General features: G+C 35.0%; 1 protein-coding gene across 5 annotated transcripts in view; it reads right to left on the bottom strand.

Annotated features, from left to right (window-relative positions):
• Positions 1-22,166, bottom strand: part of Rab11fip2 (RAB11 family interacting protein 2) — a 97,379-nt gene that overhangs the window by 71,972 nt on the left and 3,241 nt on the right. For 4 of the 5 annotated variants that reach the window (XR_004516282.1, XR_782281.3, XM_033761390.1 and 1 more), the window contains exons 2-3: positions 18,943-19,385; positions 17,805-18,273 (exon numbers count right to left, since the gene is read on the bottom strand). Coding sequence is in view for 3 of the 5 variants with exons in the window: in XM_033761390.1 (XP_033617281.1) it covers positions 17,805-18,273; positions 18,943-19,385 (912 nt within the window). In the remaining 2 variants the exon portion in view is untranslated. Of the gene's footprint in view, positions 1-14,327; positions 14,443-17,804; positions 18,274-18,942; positions 19,386-22,166 lie in introns of those variants that run through there. The other variant, XM_010634534.2, reaches the window with a different exon arrangement.

The following is a 22,166-nucleotide window of genomic DNA, read 5'->3' as shown; positions in this document are numbered from 1 at the left end:
TGCTATTTTTCAAACTACTTATGGATGAAGAACTGGGTACAGAGAAGTCAAGAAGCTTACCAAGGTAACACAAACAACAGAGTAAAGATGAAAGAAAGGCACCCGCACTCTATAGTTCAAGCTCTTGAGCCACATACTTTCTTCTTTCCCCATGCAGATTCTAAACTGTGCAATCCTGTGAGTTCCTTAGAGGGTTTCAAGGAGTCAAATGCAATTTTCTGAGGATTCTTCCAACCAGAATTGATTAAATCTTAGTATTAAAGACACAGAACAATGAAGGACTTGAAATAACCATGCTCATTATTTCGTGTTTGCTCTTCCTGCTCCATTCTGCTCCTCCCTTACCCCAGGAGGCTAATTTCTGGCCAATGCCTCAGCCTGGTTCCCTGGCCCACTAGCTTCCTTTGGCTCTAGCACTGGGAGGCAGCTCCAAGGACCCAGGACACTGAGAAGGGGAGAAAGATATGGATTCCCCTCCCCGGGCCCCATTCCTGCCCAGGCCCGCTGTGTGGAACAGGCTGTGCACTTGCTGCTCCTTATACCTAAGCTTGGTGGCACTTTCCAGGCATTGCAGGCGCCTGTGCTACATGACCCTTTCTTGATGTCCTTAACCCTGTCCACACTTCTTCACTTAACTTCAACGATCCATTTTGAGTGTCACTTGTATCCTGCTGGACTCAACGGATACAACACATGGCGTAAACTATTTACTTAATTATTTAAAAGAATTAAAATACAAGTTTGTACTCTACTGGAAAGAAAAACCTTCAGCTTCTAGCTTGTGCTCCATAACTACTTACTGGAACATTATTTCTTTTTTCTTCTCAAAATATACGTATATTCACTTTATAAACAATAATTCACTGATAGCCCAAGAAAACCTCCTAGTTTTGATTAAACAAAATTTTTTACATTCACAGGGCTAGAGGAGTTTATGTTCAAAATTATCTCCAAACTGGGACTATATCTTTAAAGATTCATTGCTCCTACAGCTTGGAAGTGGTATAACTACCTAAAGCGACTTGGATTTGAATAATGTCACCTCATAGTTACACTGCCTAACAATTTATAATACATTTCACAAACAATGTTTCTGAGCATGTTTCCAAAGGAATCAGTAAGGCAGGATACAATAACTCACTGTAAAATCTAACTGCACTCAAAATCCCTTGACTCATGGCCCTCCCTGATTCTCCACTCCCTCCGTCATCCCGATTGCCTCCCAGACCACTTATACTTATTCACCTTTTCACAGGACTATATTGTTGCCCATTACCTCTTAGACTTTCTACAAACTTTAATCTGACAATCTCTAAATGACTCAAAGTAATCCTGGCTTTGTTACTTCTACTCACACTCTGTAATCCCACACACATGTTCACCACCAGTAGCTACTGTGTCTTTGATGAAAGTCACCAACAAACACACTTTACTAAGGCAATCACCTCCTCCTGTTCAACCTCTTAGCTCTATTTCATATCTGTGACTGTTCCTTCTTTTTAAGACTCTGTTCTGATACCTGGTAATTACATTTCTCCTGGGTTCTCAAATAGTCCCTTCTTGGTCATCTTCCTTTGATTACTCTGAGGTCAGAAACACTGGATATTTCTTAAGGTTACTTTCAGACCTTTCACTACTTTGGTGATTTCATCTTCTCCTACTACTTCAACTGCCACTGGTACATGGGATGGATGCCTATTAAGTCTTTTCTGTTCAACCACTATCTCTTTATTCTTTATAATGTCCTGCTTACAAACTTCTGATTTTAAAAGCCTCAGACCAGAAATCCCATTCAAAATGAATGGATAGCAAACCAGTCAACATCTCATCTTTTAGATCAATTCTACTGGTTTCCTCCTCCTCCAACAACCAGCTTTCTGAACGCCCAAAGTGAAGCAAGAGACACCCTGTACCCCATTCTTCGGCACCGGATACATAAAAGGTGGGTGTTAAATAATATCTAGTATTTCATAAAATTTGCAAATGCTAAAGTAATGTTGATAGAGTAAATCAAAGGGAGATCAATCCAAATTCAACCAACAAGATATCAAATCCCCAAAGAGCAAAAGAAACTTCTTCCTGCTCAACAAAACTTACTTAGATCTAGATGCCAGAGTACGTACATTAATGTGTTTTTCACTTCTTAAGACAGAAGAATTATTCCAATACTTATAACTGTAAGAATTGAAATTAGTTTTCAAATTGGTGGATTTCCAATAAAAATCAATTCAACCAGCCATTTTATCCAGCATACCAATCAGGTCTACTAGATTTAGGCATTGGACCACAAAACAGATTAATATAAGATAGCTTTGGTAAATCCTAAGTTATTTTCATATATCTTATCCCATAGAGGTTACAAACTAAAGGAAATTTTTTAATGTTGTTTAATAATTCTCTTTCCAAAGCTCTAAAAAAAAACAGAACTATCTGGAGAGTCTAACCAGTAAATACAATGGTTAGCACACTTCAGTTATTTTTTACATGTACAAAAAGGGCTTAGGAGATAAGGAGAAACTCAGTCAGCCCTCTCTCTCTTTCTGTCTTCTAATAAGAGAAAGAACTTAGGACCAAATCAAATATTACAGAGTAAAATACTATCTTCTCTCTCCTGGGACTGGGCATGCACACGAAACACTCAAATGACAAAACAGAACTAATACATAAATGTCTATGGGGATTAACAGTAATTTACTTATTAATATTCTCACAGGATATCTTTTATGAGATCTCAGAGGCAAGACAATTAAAAATTGTGGTCAGTGACACCAAAGACTATGGACAGCCAATTCAGACATGGCTGCTTTTCTAAAATGAGAATGTATTGTATATATTGCTAGAAGAAGCCTTAACACTAGAGGATTTAAGGATGTCTATGAAATAAAGGTGTATTTCATCCAGAATATAATGTTCAATCAAGTTTAACTTACAATTTTCTTCTAGTGCAGAAAAGGGATAGTCATCATTACATAGACAGCCAAACAATTCACAAATTTCTAAACATAGCCCTATGCATCCCAAATTCCATTCCTTTAGAACTAAGCTTCTCAAACTTTCTCTTTAGTATCCCTAATACATGAGAAGAAATCTAGCAACAAGCATAAAATTTATTTGACATCTCAAGTTGAACTTAAAAATTCAAGTGAACTTTTGCATTTTATTCCATAATATAATCATGTGTCTCTCAATATAAAAAGAATCTTTTGCCACGCTGGGAAGTCATGTTGTGTTTGGCCCACTCCTCTGAGTTGACCATGGCCTACCATCTGCCACATTATCCAACAGTCAACTTTTTCTTTTTAAAATCAAGTTCCTTTCATTTTAAAGCAAAACAGTAGAAGTGAAAAGGAGTAATGAAAACAAAGTACCAGGCCCTTGCCAGGGCCAGAACTGGTATAATCTCCACCTACCCATGAGACCAAGGATAACCCAGTAGCCTAGACCTTCCTGTGCCTGAGAGGAGAGGGTTTAAGGACAGCCTCGGCAGAGGAGAGCCCTGCATGAGGGCAAAGGCCAGGCATCCCTGGGCTCCTAAGTACCAGGAAAAGAGGCCAGAGGACCCCTCCCCAACAACCTTGGCCAAGATACCCTAATCTGGCTGGCCCCTTTTGTCTTGGCTTGAGACAAGCCCACCTTTTGGAAGGGAAGCGTTAATCCCCAGGTAGGCCTCAGCTGCTCAAGAACAACCTGCAGACAGGGATTTAGCCAGCGAACTCCCATGTTCCCAGCCCAGCTACCTCTGCAGAGCCTTTCAAGGAGGATTCAAATCAGCCAGACTCCTTAGGGCCCCTGCCTTGGTTAACACAAGCCACAAGGTCTTCTGCAAACTTCTTTTTGGAAGCAGAGTTGCTGGGGTGATGGGGAGGGGGTTCCACTCCTCCACATTCCCAGCTGAGAAGCCCCCTGGGCTTAAAGCATGCTCAGTAATCAAGAATTTGTTTCACCAGAGCTATGGAAATCTATTTCTTCTAGAAAAGAATACATTGTTTTATGTAAAATTAAAACTTTCTAACTCCTCCTAACAAACAGGTGAATAATTATCTTACAAAAATCATTATACTACATTATATATCTCAGCTTTTTCTAAAAGTTCCTTCACAAAAAAGAAAAAAATACTGTTCAGTAGCAGCTAAAACAGAGCATCCTACTAATTTGAAGATTACAGCCTTAATTGATTTTAGTATCTGCAAGACTCTTAGGCCAGAAAATTTCCCCACTGTCCTGCTCCTGTAAGTTATATAATTAAAATTACTGTTCATTGCAAAAAGTTTCTGTTCTGAATCTGAAACTGTACGTAGAAAAGCAGCCTTACCGTTATCGTTCCTAGACTTCATGTGTCTCTTAAGTATACAATAGTAGTGTTGCTGGGCTGAGTTCAGCACTCACATGCTGAAAATTCTTCACACTTTCTACTGCATTAGGTGCAAATCAATCGTTCTGCTATGCTAAGTTCACAGTAATTAGGTCCCATCTCCAGTACTACCTTCAACCTTTAACAGTTTTAGACAGGGTGGGTCCAGGACGACCCCTTAAAGATTTCATTTTTCTCTTCGCCAAAGCCCTTTCCTCTCTTTTCACAGATCCATCCTTTGAGACACCATTAATCTTATCTTCTCCATAAAGCCTAGGCCAACTCTACCCATTTAACCTTCTGTAACTTTTATCTCCACCAGCACTGACTAACTGTACTACCCATTAGAACAATTCTATGTGTTTGTATCTATTTGCACCTGGTTTTAAAGACACAGACTTTGCCCTATGCACCCCGTCCATCAAAAACATCCCTATCAGAAAAGGAGGGCAACACAAAACCCTACAGCTAAGGGCAAAAATGTCAATTCCTTACAATGAAGTTTGAAAACAAACATCTTAATTCTAGAAAGTCACCCTACATTTACCATCTAGTAGTCTAAAGATACCAGGTCTACAGAGGTGACATTATAAGATCCTATTCACTGCTGTAAGTGCAAGAGACATCATTCCATAAAGTAACTTAATTAACAATCCAAGAATATTTAACATTCAGGGGCCAGGGAATTACTTCAGTGGTTCTGGCGCCTGCTTTGCAAGCACAAGGACCCAAGTTTGATCCCTGGTACTTAAAAAAAAAAAAAAAGAAGAAGAAGAAGAAGAATATTTAACATTCAAATATTTGAAGAATATTTTTAAAAATCAGAATGACAGAACATTAAAAATACAATTACTATTACTTCAGGATGTTAAAGAAACTTAGTTGAACAGTTCTTACAAACAAAGAAACCAGAGTCCACCTTCAAATCCTGGCTGCAATACCAGTATTTGAGTGAATTTCCTAAGGCAGGACCCTTTTCCTTAAGGGGACCCTGAAATGTTCTAAAGAGCTTTAAATAAGTAACATTTATCTTACTGGAATAGCTTGAAATGTCTTCTTGAACAAATTCTAACTTTAAGATTTTTTAAAGAATATACTGTTACTAAGAAAAATTCCATCTAATTTAAAGCAACTGTTACGTTATGATGTGTAATAAGGTCATACCAAAAGCAACCATTTCCAAGTATCCTGTGTCAAACACGCATCTTATTATTTAATCTCTTCTACACCAAGGCTTTTATCCTCATTTTATAGTTGGAATAAAATAAGGCTTTGAAAGGTTAATAAGCAAGGTCATGCAGACTCAAACCCAGACCTGACTCCTAAATCTGAACTCTTCACACTTATCCTATACTTCCTTTAGAATACTGTATTAGTATTTATATTATTATGTTACATTGTAAAATACTTCATGGGAAAAAGAAAATCAAGCATACCTCTGAATCAAACCTTAAATATATTCAGTCTTTCATTTTTAATCATTTTGGGCAATTAATTTCTTTGAAGTTGAAAAATCTCTATGAAATAAAAACACTGTATGCCTCTGATAAACAAAATATGTGATTAACATGAACACCTCATTCCTGTATCAGGCTCCTTAACAAAGAGTTCATTATACTCAACGTGGAGCTGCTGCAGGGCACCCGCTAATTGGCTCCTTGGTAGCCTACAGAAGCAAATATGCCGCCTCAGGAACCTACCAGGCAGGGAATGACAGATACAGAATGTAGCTCATAACTCCAACTGGAAAAGAAATGGTAAAATAACTCAGCTGTTAGTAAGGGGCTAATAATATAACAGTATATAGTCACTATTTATAAAACGTTCCTTTAAAATTTCTCTCGCTGTTTTTTAAAGAGCTTTCTTGCTATTTACTAAAATCTAATGACTCTTTCCCGAACTGAACAGTCAGTGGTCAAGAGCAAGCCCAGAGGCTTCTTCCTTGAAGAAGCATTTGTACTTGTCAGTAGATTAAACTGCTCTTTCCTCTTTTCCCAAAACAAATTCCACAAGTCCAACACAATTCATTCTATAGATTGACCACAGGTCGTTTCTTACCCATCCTTGTCCTCGGCTGCTATGGCTAGGACTTTAGCACCCCCAATGTCACAAATAATCCTGTGGTATTTGAGAAACATTTGTATTGGTATTGACCCTGCTCAGCCCAAACCAAGACAAATGATACTTATCACACCCTACCTTACTCAGTGACAAAGATGAACAAAGCTGGCACATTTTCTAAAGATTGAAGAGATTATGTTCATTATTCCTGGAGAAAATTCTCAGGCTATTTTTTGTTAATAATACCTGGGCCTGGAGTTTCTTCAGTTTATTATTTGATGTTTTAGACGATTTCGGTGCTAATTACTTTTTTGTGAGCTTTTTAAGTCTCAGAAGCCAAGTCCACAGTTGGTTGTACCCTATGGCAATACATGGTGTGTTGTATCCAACAAATTGCACTTTTCCTAGAGAGACATTTTCAGTGTGTTTTTCAAAAAATTTTGTAATTTTATAGTTTTTTTATAACAATTGTTCTAAGATTTAAAACAATATATTTACTATCTTAACATGGATTTCTCTCCCCCCCAAAAAAAAAAACTGATCTGTAATTTAATTAGTCTAAGAAAAAATTCAAATCATTTTTTCTTTGACATCTGTATTGGAAAGTACAGTAGTGTAATATAAAATCAGATCCTTAAACTTAACAGCCAACTGCAATATTCTTCCAAAACTAACCCCAAATCACTAAGTACTTGGCTAGCCATGTTATAAATGTATATTAACTTAGCAGTGTGAGACTTTATATTGAAATAAACATTTCTTTAAGTGCATTTTGAAAATGGAATTTGGCTTTAGTGATATTTTTGATTTTGCTAGAGAACGTAAAATCTTCACACTTTGAAGAATAGAGTGGTAGCTAAGATAATTATCTAGAAATCTAAGGTAAGTAGGGAGTGGGCATTTTTATCTTTGGTATGGCAATAACTAAAGCCTGTAGGATGTTTGCTGTTCTACTTTGTGAGCTTTCTATCCAAACCAGTTTTTAAAATGTATTCTGTGAGTTCTTAGTGTCTTTCATTCTGAACAAGAAAATGATAAAGAGAAACATTTAATTTAGATTTCTAAAATCAGATAACTCTAAACAAAAATACCAGTCAGGAGCAATAGGAAGCATTTTACATTTGTATGAATACAGGTCTTTTAAAATTTGATTTCTCAAAACAAAAGACTTTGTGCAATATCACTATGTTTTTATTGGGTTTGCAATATTTTTATAACAACCTTTAGAGCTCAGTGTAAGTGCAAGTTGTTTGGAAATGCACTTCCACTTGTATATAGTAGAATTGCAAGGTTTTCAATAAGAAATGAGATTTTTAGATATTTGCATAAAATATTAGTGAGTACGTTCTTCTCTAATGCCACCTGGAATTTTGATTTTCCTTGGGAATGCAAAAAAGACAACAAAAAAAATATATGTGTGTATAGTATACATAATAATGTGTGTCTGTGTGTGTGTGTGTGTGTGTGTGTGTGTGTGTGTGTGTGTGTAGTATACATAATAATAGCTCTGGTTCCACCAGAACCTATTGTTGAAAATATTTTATGAGTTTCAAAATTGTTATTTAGTGTGCTATCAGGATGGTACATCTGCACACTGGTATTAACAGGACATTATTAAATTATACAGAGAAATTAAAAAAATAATAATGGCTTCAAATCTCCACTGAGTCTTAGTGGAACTTTACATACATTGTTTTGTTTTTGTTTGGTAGCAGGTATTGAACTCAGGCCCTTGTGTTGGGAGGCAGGTAGTGGTGGAACCAAATGAGCCAAATCTCTGGCCCTACGTACATTGTTAAACCATAAAAAAGAACTATTCATTTGAATTGTTCTATTCTAAGAAGACCAAGCTGATGCAAGTAATTGCTATTTAAGTGATATTAGTTCTAGATTATCAAAGATTTCTAAGCTTAAAATAAGTATATAAAATGTCTTTGGTATACATTTAATATACAACAAATATTTTAATATTTATAATTATACAGTAACATTTAATGCAACAATCAGAGAGAAGTAATTCACCTTTAAAATGTAAGTTCAAGGACATCTGTCAAATGTCTGGATCCTAACATTTTTTGAGATGAATTAAATACATATAAGGAAAATCATTTCATTATCAAGTCAACTGCTTGTGTTTTATTTATTTACCTATCTTTTTTTTGGTACAGGGAATTGAACTCAGGGCCTCACCCTTGCCAGACAAACACTGCGCCACTGAGCTACATCCCCAGCCCCATCTGCTTTATTTTATATTACTAGCACTATTTAAAATATCCTGGCCACAAGGTAACACCATTACCATAAATCAAATATGCAGAAACATTACCTATGTTTCAAAAGGTAAAGTTTTGTCATTAAAGAACTCATAGGTGAGGAAATCACACTGCCCAAAAGAAAATACTGTAGGCATACAAGCAGGTGGCCTGGGGAAGTGATGCACACAGAAATAAGGACCAAGTATATAAGAAATACAAGCTATTCTTTTAGTTAAAACTAACAGAAGGAGTCCAGTAGGGACAAGATTTGGTAAAGCCAAAATCACTGGAGAGAAATATGTGGATTAATTACAATGCTAAAGAGAAAATACTTTAAATGTATAAATGCATAAGTAGTTATTGAAATTTGTATTCCTGTGTTCAAAGAAGCCAAAGTTTGTTATGGTGTGTTGAAAAACAAACTTTCAAGAACTTTTATTGTTTTGATACTAATATGCTAGTCTCAACTCAAAATAGTTACTATTCTCTAAACAAAAGAGCACCTCATGAAAACAAAAACAAAAAATTCAAACTCCCCAAGACTAGAATCCCATCTTTGATTCAAAGACTACAAACCTAAGAGTATCATGCTAAATAAAATGCAACTTGAAAAACTACATTTCATCAAATTTAAAACATACCATTGGAATAATTCTGTTTCTTCTCCTTTACCAGTCCCCCACCATTACCCCACCCACTCAAAAGCAGAATGGGCAAGTTCTGTTTATTTCACCCCAGAAGTTATTTTTGGAAGGTGTTCCCTTCTTTTTCATCTTCACTGTGACATGACCTGCACCAGTTCATCTCAATAGTATTAACTTCATATAACCCACTTTCCCACCTGAGTTCTGAGTCCTCCTCCCTATCCTCTACCCTACAGGTATTCCATGCTAGCCCAGGGGTAAGTTGTTAATCCAATCATATCATAGCCCACCTTGAAAATGTCCACAGATTCCTAGTTCCATACATTACCCAGTCCTTAGCATAAAAGGCCTATATTTATTGACACACCTTTTTGCTGTAAGCTCAAAGATGATTTATCTTAACAATGTGATGTCACTATATATGGCTAATATTCAAAAATAATGATAATGAAAACATTTGATTATGAGTTAAAATTTTTTTAAATTATCCTGATGGACTGCACAAGCCACAGTGAGAGTGATGGCCATGGAAAGAATTAGACTTGCAAGTGCTTTCTTTATATTATTAAACTTTAGAATATATGTGTAAGAAATGCCTGCTGAATGTGAGAGTTTTCCAAAACAAAACTTAAGATTCACACCCTTGGCAATACTAATCTTAACCGGAAATAACTAGATCAAATATTTGCAAGTAGGAATATCAACTCTCATCCTTAAAGGTAGCACAGAAGCCTGAGTGGACGAATGTGAGCTACTAGGTAAAATCCAAACAGGAACCACAGTAGTCTTCTCTCTGACCTTTCTAAACTCAACATGAATTAGAACACAAGATTGCAAATTTCTTAAAAAAAAAAAAGAATGCAAATTTCAATAACTACTTATGAATTTATACATTTAAAGAATTTTCTCTTTAGCACTGTAATTAACACATATATTTCTCTCCAGTAATTTTGGCTTTACCAAATCTGGTCCCTACTGGACTCCCTCTGACTATTTTAAATTCAGTATGAGAACAAGGTCGAGCAATTGTAGCCAACAGACCACAAGTGAAAAAACACACTGAACAGTAAATGTTTAAAACAACTGACAGTCATACAATTTATGTGTGTCCAATGTAATTTTCTCCAATGCACATTCATTAGTGGCAATTAACAGAGATGATTAATCGACATGTACCAATCTCCCCTGCTCCCTGCTTTTACAAAGAAATAATTCTCTCAAACTTTACCTTAAACGTTAAACTGAAAAGATTACACATTGATTTACAAAAATTAACCAGTGAGGTCAATGGAATATAATCTTAATACCTTCCTATCAAAAACCTCCAGAGGACTTACATGCTCTACCTTATATCTGATCGTACCGTAACAACCTGTTCTCTTTAACTATTGGATTCGCTATGTGTTATCCTGTGTCCAGTGCCTAAGAGCTTGTTAATTACCTAAACTATATCTCCATAGGTCTTGTTAATTACCCGTCTCCTGTCTCAGAGGACCTTGTTAATAACTTGTACAGTCTCTCTAAAGAGGTCCTAACAACACATTAAAATTAAAGATGCTTTTCTTTTAGCACCTGTCAAGTGCTGTAAATTGAGAAATTTTCACATCAGTTTATTAGCCTACAGTAGTTTTTGTGGGGTTTTTGGCTTGTTTTCTTCTCTCTCATGTAATTTCTCTGTATCCTAATCTCTGCTCAAAAAGATTAGCAAACTTTGTCATTTTGTTACAGAGCTTTTTTGTTTTCAATTTTGAAGACTGTAAATATCAATTTGCATTAGTGAGTTAGCAAAAAGATGGAATGGTTGGTATCTGCAAATTAACCCATTGGGAGACGCACCAATTAATGAGACTTATTATAATGAGTATTAAGATGGCAAAGGGTAAAAAGTTTCAAGTAGTCTCTTGGGAGTTAAACATAGAAGTTCTAGTTAGTGTTATGGGAACTAATCACATTGCATTATTTCATGTTCCCAGTTACTGTTATACTAAAAACACTCTGTAAATCCCTGGGCATTAATGGATTAATGGCTTTAAAAATTCTGAAAAGTTTGTGTTTTCAGTCTCATAAATCTTCAGCTGTGTAAAAGATTTATGGTCTACCATAACAGACAAAACAAATATGAACAAAAAGTAAATACTGCTATTAACACAAGTCTCAAGCATAGTAAAATTTATGATGCCCAAAACTGAGTTTGAACCTCACTCATGAAAAGAAAAAAAGGTATCTATAGGGGTGTTACAAAAATTAAGTTTCAAAAACTATGAGGAGTGTTTCTTTCAGATCATTTTTTTACTATTTAAAATAAAAATGCAACCAGTATTAACAAGTTTATTTATTTATAAACATGTTATACAATTTCATAAAAATGGTTATATGATAGTAGGCCTATGGTGGTTTTTGATTTGTGAAAATTAGAAACACGCTTAAACATATATTCTGAGTAACCAATTTTTTATAGTTCCTAAGAAAGACAGGACACAATCATAGACAATAATTAACTAGTTATGGAAGGGAAAAAGAGGGGAAGGAGGGAGGGGAGGTCAACCTGATCTCAAAAGTAAAAGGTACACTGTCATGCAAAATTTAAAAATATTAATGATAAATAGGAGGTTATGATCTTAAATACCATTTTGCACTGCCTTAAAAAAATAAGTATTTGACCTAAGTTTATCAGCTAAGGAGGAGGCAGGCTTATTACAAAAAGAGAAATATATACTCTCATAAAATCACTATTACCAGGAATAATATAAAATACAGCACTAAATTATCCTAGAGCAACAAAGAATGTGCTACTGGTAATTCTTAACTGCAGTAAAGCAAAAAGCAGTGAACTGAAAGCATGTTCACAAATAGACCAATGTCCCCAAAATTCTCTGGTAAAAATATCTACAATTAGTCCCTATTCTCTCATTGGCTTGTCCTCTAGCCTCAAATTACATTAGCTTATCACAATAGCAGGCTTATATTATTGACTTTTATAAAATTCAGAGAAAGACATACACAGTAAGTTCCTCAATATGTTAGTGAGTTTCCCTAATTGGGTAGAATATTGAACTTTTTTAGTGAGCCTAAAGCTCCTTAGAATGCCCAGTATATAACATAGATTTGGGGGCTTTAAAAAAAAAATATTCATCCAAATCTCTTACTCTTCCGTGCATCTGTTTTAACCCTCTATCTCAGTTAGGGTCTGATCCTGTAAGCAAAGGACTAAATGAATGGGACTAAAGTGTCTGTTCAAACATGAGTTTATCAGCACAACTCACAATTGCTAGTCATTAAAAAATAATTTACTGGATGCTTATAAAATAGTGATATAATTTAGATCAGCAATTTGATAACGAGTAGGAAATTTTTTAAGTTTTGATTTTATCTTTCAGAGCCCATTCACCAAAAATCCTAATTCTGTCTGAGTAAGGTCCAATAAACTGTAGTTTTAAAAAACTTCTCGAGCCATGATGATACTGTCATGCGGAATTTGAAAATATTAAAAGACATGCATTATGAAGTCATCTCAGTGGGGAAGACTATAAGAACTAGATACAATAAACATCCTAAGACTCCTGTATCCACAGAAATCCAAAGGGTAACACCACATTATTATCCAAGAATTGAGTTTTTAGCATCAATGAGAGATGGGATTTTGAAACTCAAGAGACAAGTTAAGAGTATAGCCTACAACTAAGCCCAGGAATGGAGATTCATGGCTTACAGGCCTGCAGGATAGAAAGACACAATAAGGAAATTAACTGCCTTGGAACAGAACTGAGAAATAGCAAAAGAAAAGCTGGAGGTAGAAGAACCAAAATGTAATAAATGCTGTAACTTAAAAAGAAGAGTCTGGATTTGGTGCTGGAAATCAGTAGTTCTTAAAGCATTTTTAACTTGGGCTTTCTCGAACATGATAAGCAATGCTAAGTGTATAATAAATACATGCAAAAATCTCAGCAACTTGTTATTCTGAGAGTCTATCATTTCAGACAAAGTACAACTGGCTAGTCCTGTCTTGCACCATTCATATGTATGCAGGGACGCAGGCTGCTCCATTCCTCTGATCCAGGTTAGAGTGATATTTCTATAGTAAGACAAATACTAAATACTTTGGTTTTGCAGACTATATGGTCTCTGACCTAACTACAGAATTCTATCACTTTAACACAAAAATAGCCATACACAGGTAAGAGCAGTTGTGTTCCAACAAAAATTTATTTACAGAAACAGGGAACGGCAAACAAGCCAGAATGGGCCCTCAAGGGTCATTTGCCAACCACTGGTCTAGGGTGTGGAGGAGGGGCAATGTGGAAGACTGTAAGAGGTTTTCACTCGGAAGCAGAATCCATCTATTCTACTAACTCCTTACTAAGCTGGAATTTGGTCATGTGTCCCAGAAGAAATGAAGGGTCCAAAGCCATGCTCCAGTTTTTTAAAGAAAAAACAATTTTGGTTTAGTGAACACACCCATTCATTTACACTTTCCCAGGCATATTTGTTTTTGGAAAATGGTATTCTGCTAATAAGAAAAATTGCTGGGCTTTCCTCATGATGGAAGAGAACAGCCAACAATTTAGTTGATAGCATAGTTGATAATTGATGATTAAAATTTGTTGACACTGATGCAAATCAATAAAAAGCAAGAGCAGCAATAATTCTGAAACACAGCTCACAACCATATAAACTTACGTAACATTTTCCTGAAAACAACAAAAAATTCCAACTATGCTTTCAAGTACACATGCAGTAGGAGTCTGACAGGTACTAAGCATTCAAAAGATGTTAACTGGCTTCTCCACGGAAAACTGAATCAGTGTCAATGGCACACGCAATGCTGTACGCTCATTAAACCCAATTCATTTCCTTCTGAGTACACAGAGAACCCCCTTTCCTGCAATGGAAATGGAACATAAATGTGTTCTGGGCAAAGGAATATAGGTGGATATAATGCACATTACTGCCAGGATGGTACAAAGAAATGCTCCATCTTATATGCTGCTCTTTCTTCCCCCTTGTACTGACCTTGGAAGCCAAGTGACAAAGGGTGACACCACAAGAAAGAAGCCTGGTTCCTGAAAGACTGCTTGCCGCTGAACGACTTCATGGAGCAGAGCACCAGCTTCTTCCATCTCCTTCTCCATAACTGCTTTTCGACAACAGTGGGCAATAAATTTTTACTGAAATAAACCACTGAGGTGAAGTTTATTACAGCCACTACCTTATGCTAATGAGTCCTTACAGACTCCAGAATGTGTTATATGTTATAAATATTGAACTTTAGCAATTCTTCAAAACTAAGCTTTTTAACAATGTTTTAGTTGCATAAAAATATGTACATATTCACCGTATGGGTGAGGTGCTCTCAGTCTATCAATAAAGATCTGCACAGCTCAAAATTGGGCTGGAAGCAGAAGATGGACAGAATGAAAATACTATATCAGGAAACTGGTATGCTTACCTGTGTTCATTTATTCAAATTTCTAACACCTACTGTCTATGAAGCATCATGGCGCAAATTAAGGGCAAAAGATGAATGATATGTATGCACGTGCAGGCCCTGCCCTAAACTATGACGGTGGGGAAAAAGGACTAAGCTGTTATTAAGCAATGTGAGCAAAGACTTGTGTAGAAAATGCTGCAGCTCAGGAAATCACCACCACTCCCTAGAAGAGCAAGAAAGGCTTCAAAGAAGCAGGGCGCTATTAAGAAGAAAGATAATTGTGTGAATTTGTAACTTCAGGGAAAAAGTGCTTCAGAGTCCTACTCTTTGCTGAAACAATCCAATATAAAGTCTATTTTCCTCTATCATTTTCTACAAGGATATGGGAACTATTCCAAGAACAAAAGCAAAAAAAAAAAAAGTTATATTTAATGAGTTTCAATGTGATTTTTTTTTTCAGGCAGACTTTACCTACAAAACAAAATTCTAACAAAATGCTCCTTGGTACATTTACAATTTTTTTGGCATTAAGAAAATTCTCCAGTTTTAATCATATATATTATTAAGAGTGGAATAGTATAGTTCTTATGTACCTGCAATCACAGGTGAACCAATTCACTCACCAAAAACAAAATCCAGTTTCCCAGCTACATATTTTAGCTTTAACTTTGTTTAGTATTCTTATAAAACACTGTTCCCAAGAATCCGAAAGACTCTATAAAGAGATATATATAGCACTACTAGAGAAATAATTCATAGCATGTGTCCTAGTGATATGAATTGGCAGCTTCAAAAGTATATTTGATTTGGACATTAATGTGAAAAATGCAGGTCCCACATAAGTGAGGGCTGACTTTGGGAGGATACTGTACATACAGTGTTATGTGAAGACAACACTACCTTGACAATATCTTCCCATAGTCTACCCAAGACAAAGACGCTTGCTAAAAATGTGAACTGTACTCTTTTTCTAGGTCTTTTTATGCTGAATTCAAATTTTTTTACACTTAATTAGAGCTACCCCTTTATCACACATTTTACCTTAACCGCAAATACGGCCTATGACACAAAGAGTAACTTTTAGAAATTTACACAGTATGTCCTCCTATCTAGTGTTTTACAAACAGGAAGGAGAAAAAAAGTTTTGAATACATACATCATGAAACAGCTCTATTTCTGATAGAAACCCCATTAAATATTGAAGCAACCCAAAACAAAGTCTACATCTACCAAAAGGTCACATTCACTTTTAAAACCTATGGCAGTCCATGTATATAAGTCCAAATACAAATCGATTAAAGATTTGAGGATACTTATTTTTTCATGTTTATTTTACTTAAAATATTATTTCTATACCAGTTCCCATTTCTTTGCTCTTCATTAAATTATCTGTTATTTTAGACAATCATTTCCAACAATTTCTTGCAAAAATAAGTTCAGTAAAAGGTGAAGAAAGGAAATATATTTTATCTACCTATGTAGCTTAGGATTTAATGAAATATGAAGGCAAAATATGTAGAAATACCAGTATAAAATATTTTAGAATACTACATCAAAATTATACACTCTTCGATAAAAAATACTGATAACTATGTAACATTTTATTTTTCTGGAGTACATCTATAAACAAAACTAAATGATGCTTTCTAAAATCACAGCAAAAACCCATTTATTGATAAAAGAAAGAAAATAAATATAAAATTCCCTTTGAAAAATTTAAATTTTTTCTAACATGTCACAAATTACACAAAGATGAAGAGAAAACCCTAAAAAGTGACTGTTAGCACATTTTCTACTTGTAGAGAAACAAATAGAATGCTGCTTTTTAATAAAAAGACATTAACAATAAAAAGGCATAATACAGGCTGAGTTTCACTTATTCAAAATGCTTAGGAGCCATAGTGTTTCAGATTTTGGAACTTTTTGAATTTTGGAATATTTTCACTGACTTTACAAGCTGAATATTCCTATTTCAAAAATTCAAAATCTGAAATGCTCCAAAACCTAAAACTCAAAGAATTCTATTGCTATGAAACCATTAACACTTATGCCAGTATTTCTTAAGGAAAAGCATTTCAGATTTTGGATTTTGGCTTAGGGATAACTGACATTGCGGCAGTTGCCATTTACCAGGTACTATACTATTTATCCTCACTGAATTGTACCCCTATGTATTATTTCCCTCATTTCAAAGATGAAGATGCTGAGGTTTACAGAGGTCATAGCACTACTAAGCCCAGGTCTATATAGAAAACTTTCACTACATGGCAAACATTCCATTGTGTGCTTCTATGAAAATAACATAAGATTTCATTAAATTCATCTTATTCTTTTCTTGAGGTTTCCTTAATCAGTTTTCCATCATTCACTTCTGCATAATCCATAATGGCATTTAAATGTAGACAGTTCCAACTTCTAAGGGGTAATATACAAATAGTATATACACATATACACATAAATGAGAATTCAGAATTTAAAAATCTAATCTTTCTCATAACAATTATTTCTACAACTATAAATCATAGATCCCTTTAGTGTACTATACCAAAGTACCCACAAGAATCACTGAATTCCAATAAACATTCACAAATAAAAACTTTTCTAAACAGTAATTTAATAAGTATAGTTAACATCTATTATGAAACCATAAGTACTTAAGCCAGTATTTCTTAAATAGGCCATGGGCTATTGGTCTACTATTCTCTCCAGACAGTCCAAGAATCAATACCTGGAAAATATACAGAAATATCTTTCTAATACCTCTGGGTTACTCACTCTTGTCATGTCTCATCAAAAGCCATGATGGTTTCCCTAAAAGCTTTGAAGACTTTTTGGTATACATAAATGGGAGCAGATCAGGGGAGGAAACAAGAATCTTTTATTCATCCAAGATAAAAAGGTCAATTCAAAAGACATATGTAATACTTCTTGGCTCTATAATTAATTTTAAAAACAGGATATTTTTCAAGTAAAATGAAAAAAAGCCATGTATTTAAAAGGAGTATTTGCTATTTCCAAGAACAAGATTTCCCCAAAGAGCACAAATTCCCCCATATTAAGCTTACCTTGAAGATGGCATTATATTTGAAGCCCTGAATTTTGTTGTAAATGGATTAGTTGACTCATAATCAAAATAGTCCTGCCGATTTTCACTAAAAGCATTAGGTGATTTCAAGTCACAAGGGCTATCAGATCCCCCATTGTTAAGTTTATCAGACCTTCTGCTTTCTTTTTTCCCAGTCACTCTTTCAAACAGGCTAACTTTCTCCCTTTTCTCTCTTTTATTTTCTTTTCTTACTTCAATAGATTTTGAAAACAAATTCATGCTACTGTCCCATGATTCACTGCTTTCTTCAAATGGATTCTTCTTTCTTGGCAGTGTTGCAAACTTTTGGGGTAATGAAGCAGTCACGTTTGTAAATAGGTCATTTTGTCTTCCAAAAGACAATTCACCTTCATCCACAATGCTGTCAGGTTGGTTCATTTTAGAAGTATCAAAGCTTAATGTTCTTCTGTGTGGAGATTTGAGACTTCCTACAAACAATTTTGTGCTTAGTACACATTACATCACACTATTTGACACATTTTACTGCTTTTAGAATAAGCACGATTAGCTATTTAAAGAGAGTAACCTTAAGAATAATCAAGGAAAACCATCTTAAAATGGTAAGGTACAGACAGCAGTCTGAAGTATGTAGGTTAATAACAATTAGTGCACTGTTAGACAATTACTAATTTCTTAGGCTCAGAAACCACCACATAAACAAATTATGATGTCAAGAATCTGTTGGCATGATAATGCCGGAAATTCTGGAAATTTCTTTGTTACATATTAGCACTTGTTTACTTTCTTACTTCTGAACATAAAAGTATTTTTCTAGGGACATTATGAAATGGAATATTCATTTATGTTTCTGGCTTTCAAGATGGAAGAAACGGCAGTTATGAAAGAAGCCAGGCCATGAAGGGAGATTGGAACTCATTTATTATTATCCAATAATATAAATACAAATGCAAACAAGCTCTGCCTTCAACAAACATCAATTTGGGGTATTACAGGTACATAATATTTAATATGTGACTAAATTTAGAAAATACAAGAAACTGTATGTTTTATTTTCTAACTTTAAAAATTAAATCTTAAAAACCCAAAAAGGTATTTCAGGCTACTAGAGGTGAAATCAGAAAAAAGGAGCCACTTACCACTTTCTGGAACTGCTCCAAAGGACTCTAACTGGCGTCCAAGAAGATGTGTTTGACCTACAGTGCCAGACTTCAGTTTCTCAGAAGATACATGGGACCCAGTTAAATCAGACATTGAATGTGCAGAAGAGAGTCTCTGAGGACCCAAAAGAAAAGGCTTTTTTGGTTTGGATTTCATCTGTATTTCACCACTTGAAAATTCAGTATTGGCATCAGGCATGTGAGTACTTGGAATGATTGCAGAAGATGTATCAGAAAATGTCCCATCATTTTTTCTACCTTTCATCTTATCTTTTAATTTTGCAAAAGGAGATCTTGTTTTGTCCTTCATTGATAAGTCAAACATACTTGCGGTCATATTGTTCCTCATAAATTGAATATTGACCTTTATCTCACCCCTGTTTTTGACTCTTTTTCCTTGTTTGGATTCTAATCTAAACCACCTTAAAGAAAAGAAAAAACAGGCTGTAATAGCTAATAAAGAAAGGATGTCAAGCTTTGCTATATACAAAGAGCTATATCATCCAAAGCTACCCATGAGGGCAGTCTATGTACTGAATGAGAACCTGCTCACCTCAGTATCCATCCAGTTGCCCCAACTGTCTGACTTTAAAAAAACTGATCTGTTTCTGTGATGTGACATAAACTAAGGCAACAGACCTTTGGTGATTATGCTAAGGTGTTTAGATAACATTTTCTTTTATAGTTTAAAATTACTCATTAAAATTTTTACCAGCAATAGTTAATATGTTTTCACAACAGATAATTATTTCTAATGGCTAAGGACATTTTCTCACATTAAGATATCGAGGTAGAGATTTTAAAAGAATATGTCAATTACTATAAAGTGATGTAACATTTTAATAAAATCTAAGCCCATCCCAAAATATTACTTAGGTAAAAGTATTAAAAGAATTGTTAACCTTGGAGACCACTACAAATAGTTTGCTAATCATTAAAGCTGTAAATGATGTAATTTAAATTCATCTAAAATAGATCAAAGCTTTTTGAATATGCAAATGACAAAAAAATGAATTGTGACATTTTCAAAAAAAGTTGAAATGCTTCTGTTGGAATCTTTTTGCTTCATTTACTACTGCTACTGTAACACTACTGAATAAAGGTTACTTTATAAATAAAGCCAAATCTTAAGCTTTCAATCACATCAGCATATTACACCACCCATTTTTAAATGATGTATCAGAAGCAGTTTATTTTGGTTTTGCTTATAACACTTTTATCCATGAGAAATTCCCTGGTTCTTGGTGTCACAAATGGTCATTCTACAGGGCAGACAGCCAAAAAAAAAAAAACACTTGCAAAATCAAGACTAGAAAAGTGTTTCTACAATGTATTCACATTACTTAGCAATGAAGCATGGTCACCACTACTTCAGACAAGTTGTGAAACACAGATCTACTTGAATGTAGCAAATTTTCTTAGCTACAAAGGAACTCTCATCTAATTTTACAGTAGTCCTTTTTCTCACTATTACCAACAAGATACACCAAGAAAAACTGCATTTACTATATATCTGGTGGAAGATTAGTTCACAGACCTTTCCAGGGAAGAGAGGGAATGACCATTAATATTCATATCAACTACATCTCAGCAAGTAACATGCAAGTGAACTGTATTTTCTTTATTCACTATACTGAAGCAATTAAGGAATGTAGTAGCTGTATCAAAACAAACAATTTCTTAGAAGAGAATATTTTATAATTGAAAGTGTTAACCTGAAACCAAAATCCCTTATATAGGGCAAAAAGAAAAATCTGAAAAAACAAAGGCCAGAAACAGAAAAGGAGAGTAATAAACTGTGGACTACAGAACCATGAACAATACAAAACTGAGCACGCAAAATGCCTGGGAATGAAGCAAGGTTATACATCCAGCAATTCACTCATGTTTTGGAAAACAGAGCCATTTTCAGCTGGGGAGGGAAGGAACACTTCCTTGGACAGTATCTCAGAAACACCCTGTCACATCTCAGGCTAGAAAGAATATATGCGAATGCAGTTTGTGAGAAAACAAGAAAATGTGTAATTTGTATGTGTATAGTAAAACGAATCTGAGAATAAACCAGTAACACCCCAAAAATGAGAATAAAAATTATATAAGACCAAGTCGTCTACTTTAACATCCTTATTTCACAGATGAGGAAATTGAGGCACAGAGAATATGTAATTTAACATCAGAGTAAAGTCAAGTAAGGAAAAAAAAAATCTAAAGCTGATGAATAACATCTGCAGGAATATAGTTCTTCCTTATTTGACGAACCACATGTGTTAATAAGGTTAACCACATGGCTGCCAAACATTACAGGATACTGTATTTAATCAGGACGCATGACAACCTAAGAAGATTTTCTACAACCAGAGTATAAGCTTCTTGAAGGTAGTTTACCCTACAATGAATAAAATGTTTACCCAGTGGTTATTTCCAGAACCAGAATTCCTAAAATCACCAACCTACAACATGCATGTGCATGTTGTACTGTACTGCTTTTCAGTAGCAAACTCCAGAGACCTAGGTAAGCTTTAAAGAATAAGGCAACTCCGTATTTAACTAAAAATTATAAATACAGTATATTTTCACCCCCCCAAGAACCCTGTAAAGTATTCTAACATTCTAAATTAGTGTATTCTAAGAAACAGGCTAATTAAAAAAATAGGCATGATAATTAACTTTAGCTGCTTTGTTTTGAAATTGATGTAAGGAGAGAAGTCTTAATGAGACCTTCAAAAATCATTCCTGAGATAGTGTTTATTTTCCCAGGCTTCAAAAAGATAAAATGAAGACATAGCATTTGGGGTTTACTGGATTAATGCGGATTTTTTCACCTCTGAAGCACTGGATTTAAACTGTTTATGGCCTCTGTTCAACTTTTAGTGGGCACAGGTCCATGTCCAAAACCACCACACATGTGGGAACTATTCCCAAGCAATTGGTGCTGTGTGGTCAGAAACTGGACAAGATTGGCAGTAAGGGTGCCAGAGGCCAGGATGCCAGAGGTCAGGATGCAGGTGCACTCAGGAGACCCCCACAAAAGTCCTAAAAACCACGTATTATTCAGTCGTGCCTGACTGTGGGGCCTCTGGACTGTTATTTCTTTCCATCAGCATCAAAAAAAAAAAAAAAAAAAACAAAACCACCTACTTCTGTTGTTAAAAAAAAAAAAAATCAATGGATATTACATAACAGCATCAACAATTTTATCATTC

This window comes from Fukomys damarensis, unplaced genomic scaffold, assembly GCF_012274545.1.
Source record: "Fukomys damarensis isolate Sample0158 unplaced genomic scaffold, DMR_v1.0_HiC HiC_scaffold_8, whole genome shotgun sequence".
NCBI lineage: Eukaryota > Metazoa > Chordata > Mammalia > Rodentia > Bathyergidae > Fukomys > Fukomys damarensis.
This window is presented reverse-complemented; position numbering and strand designations above follow the sequence as displayed.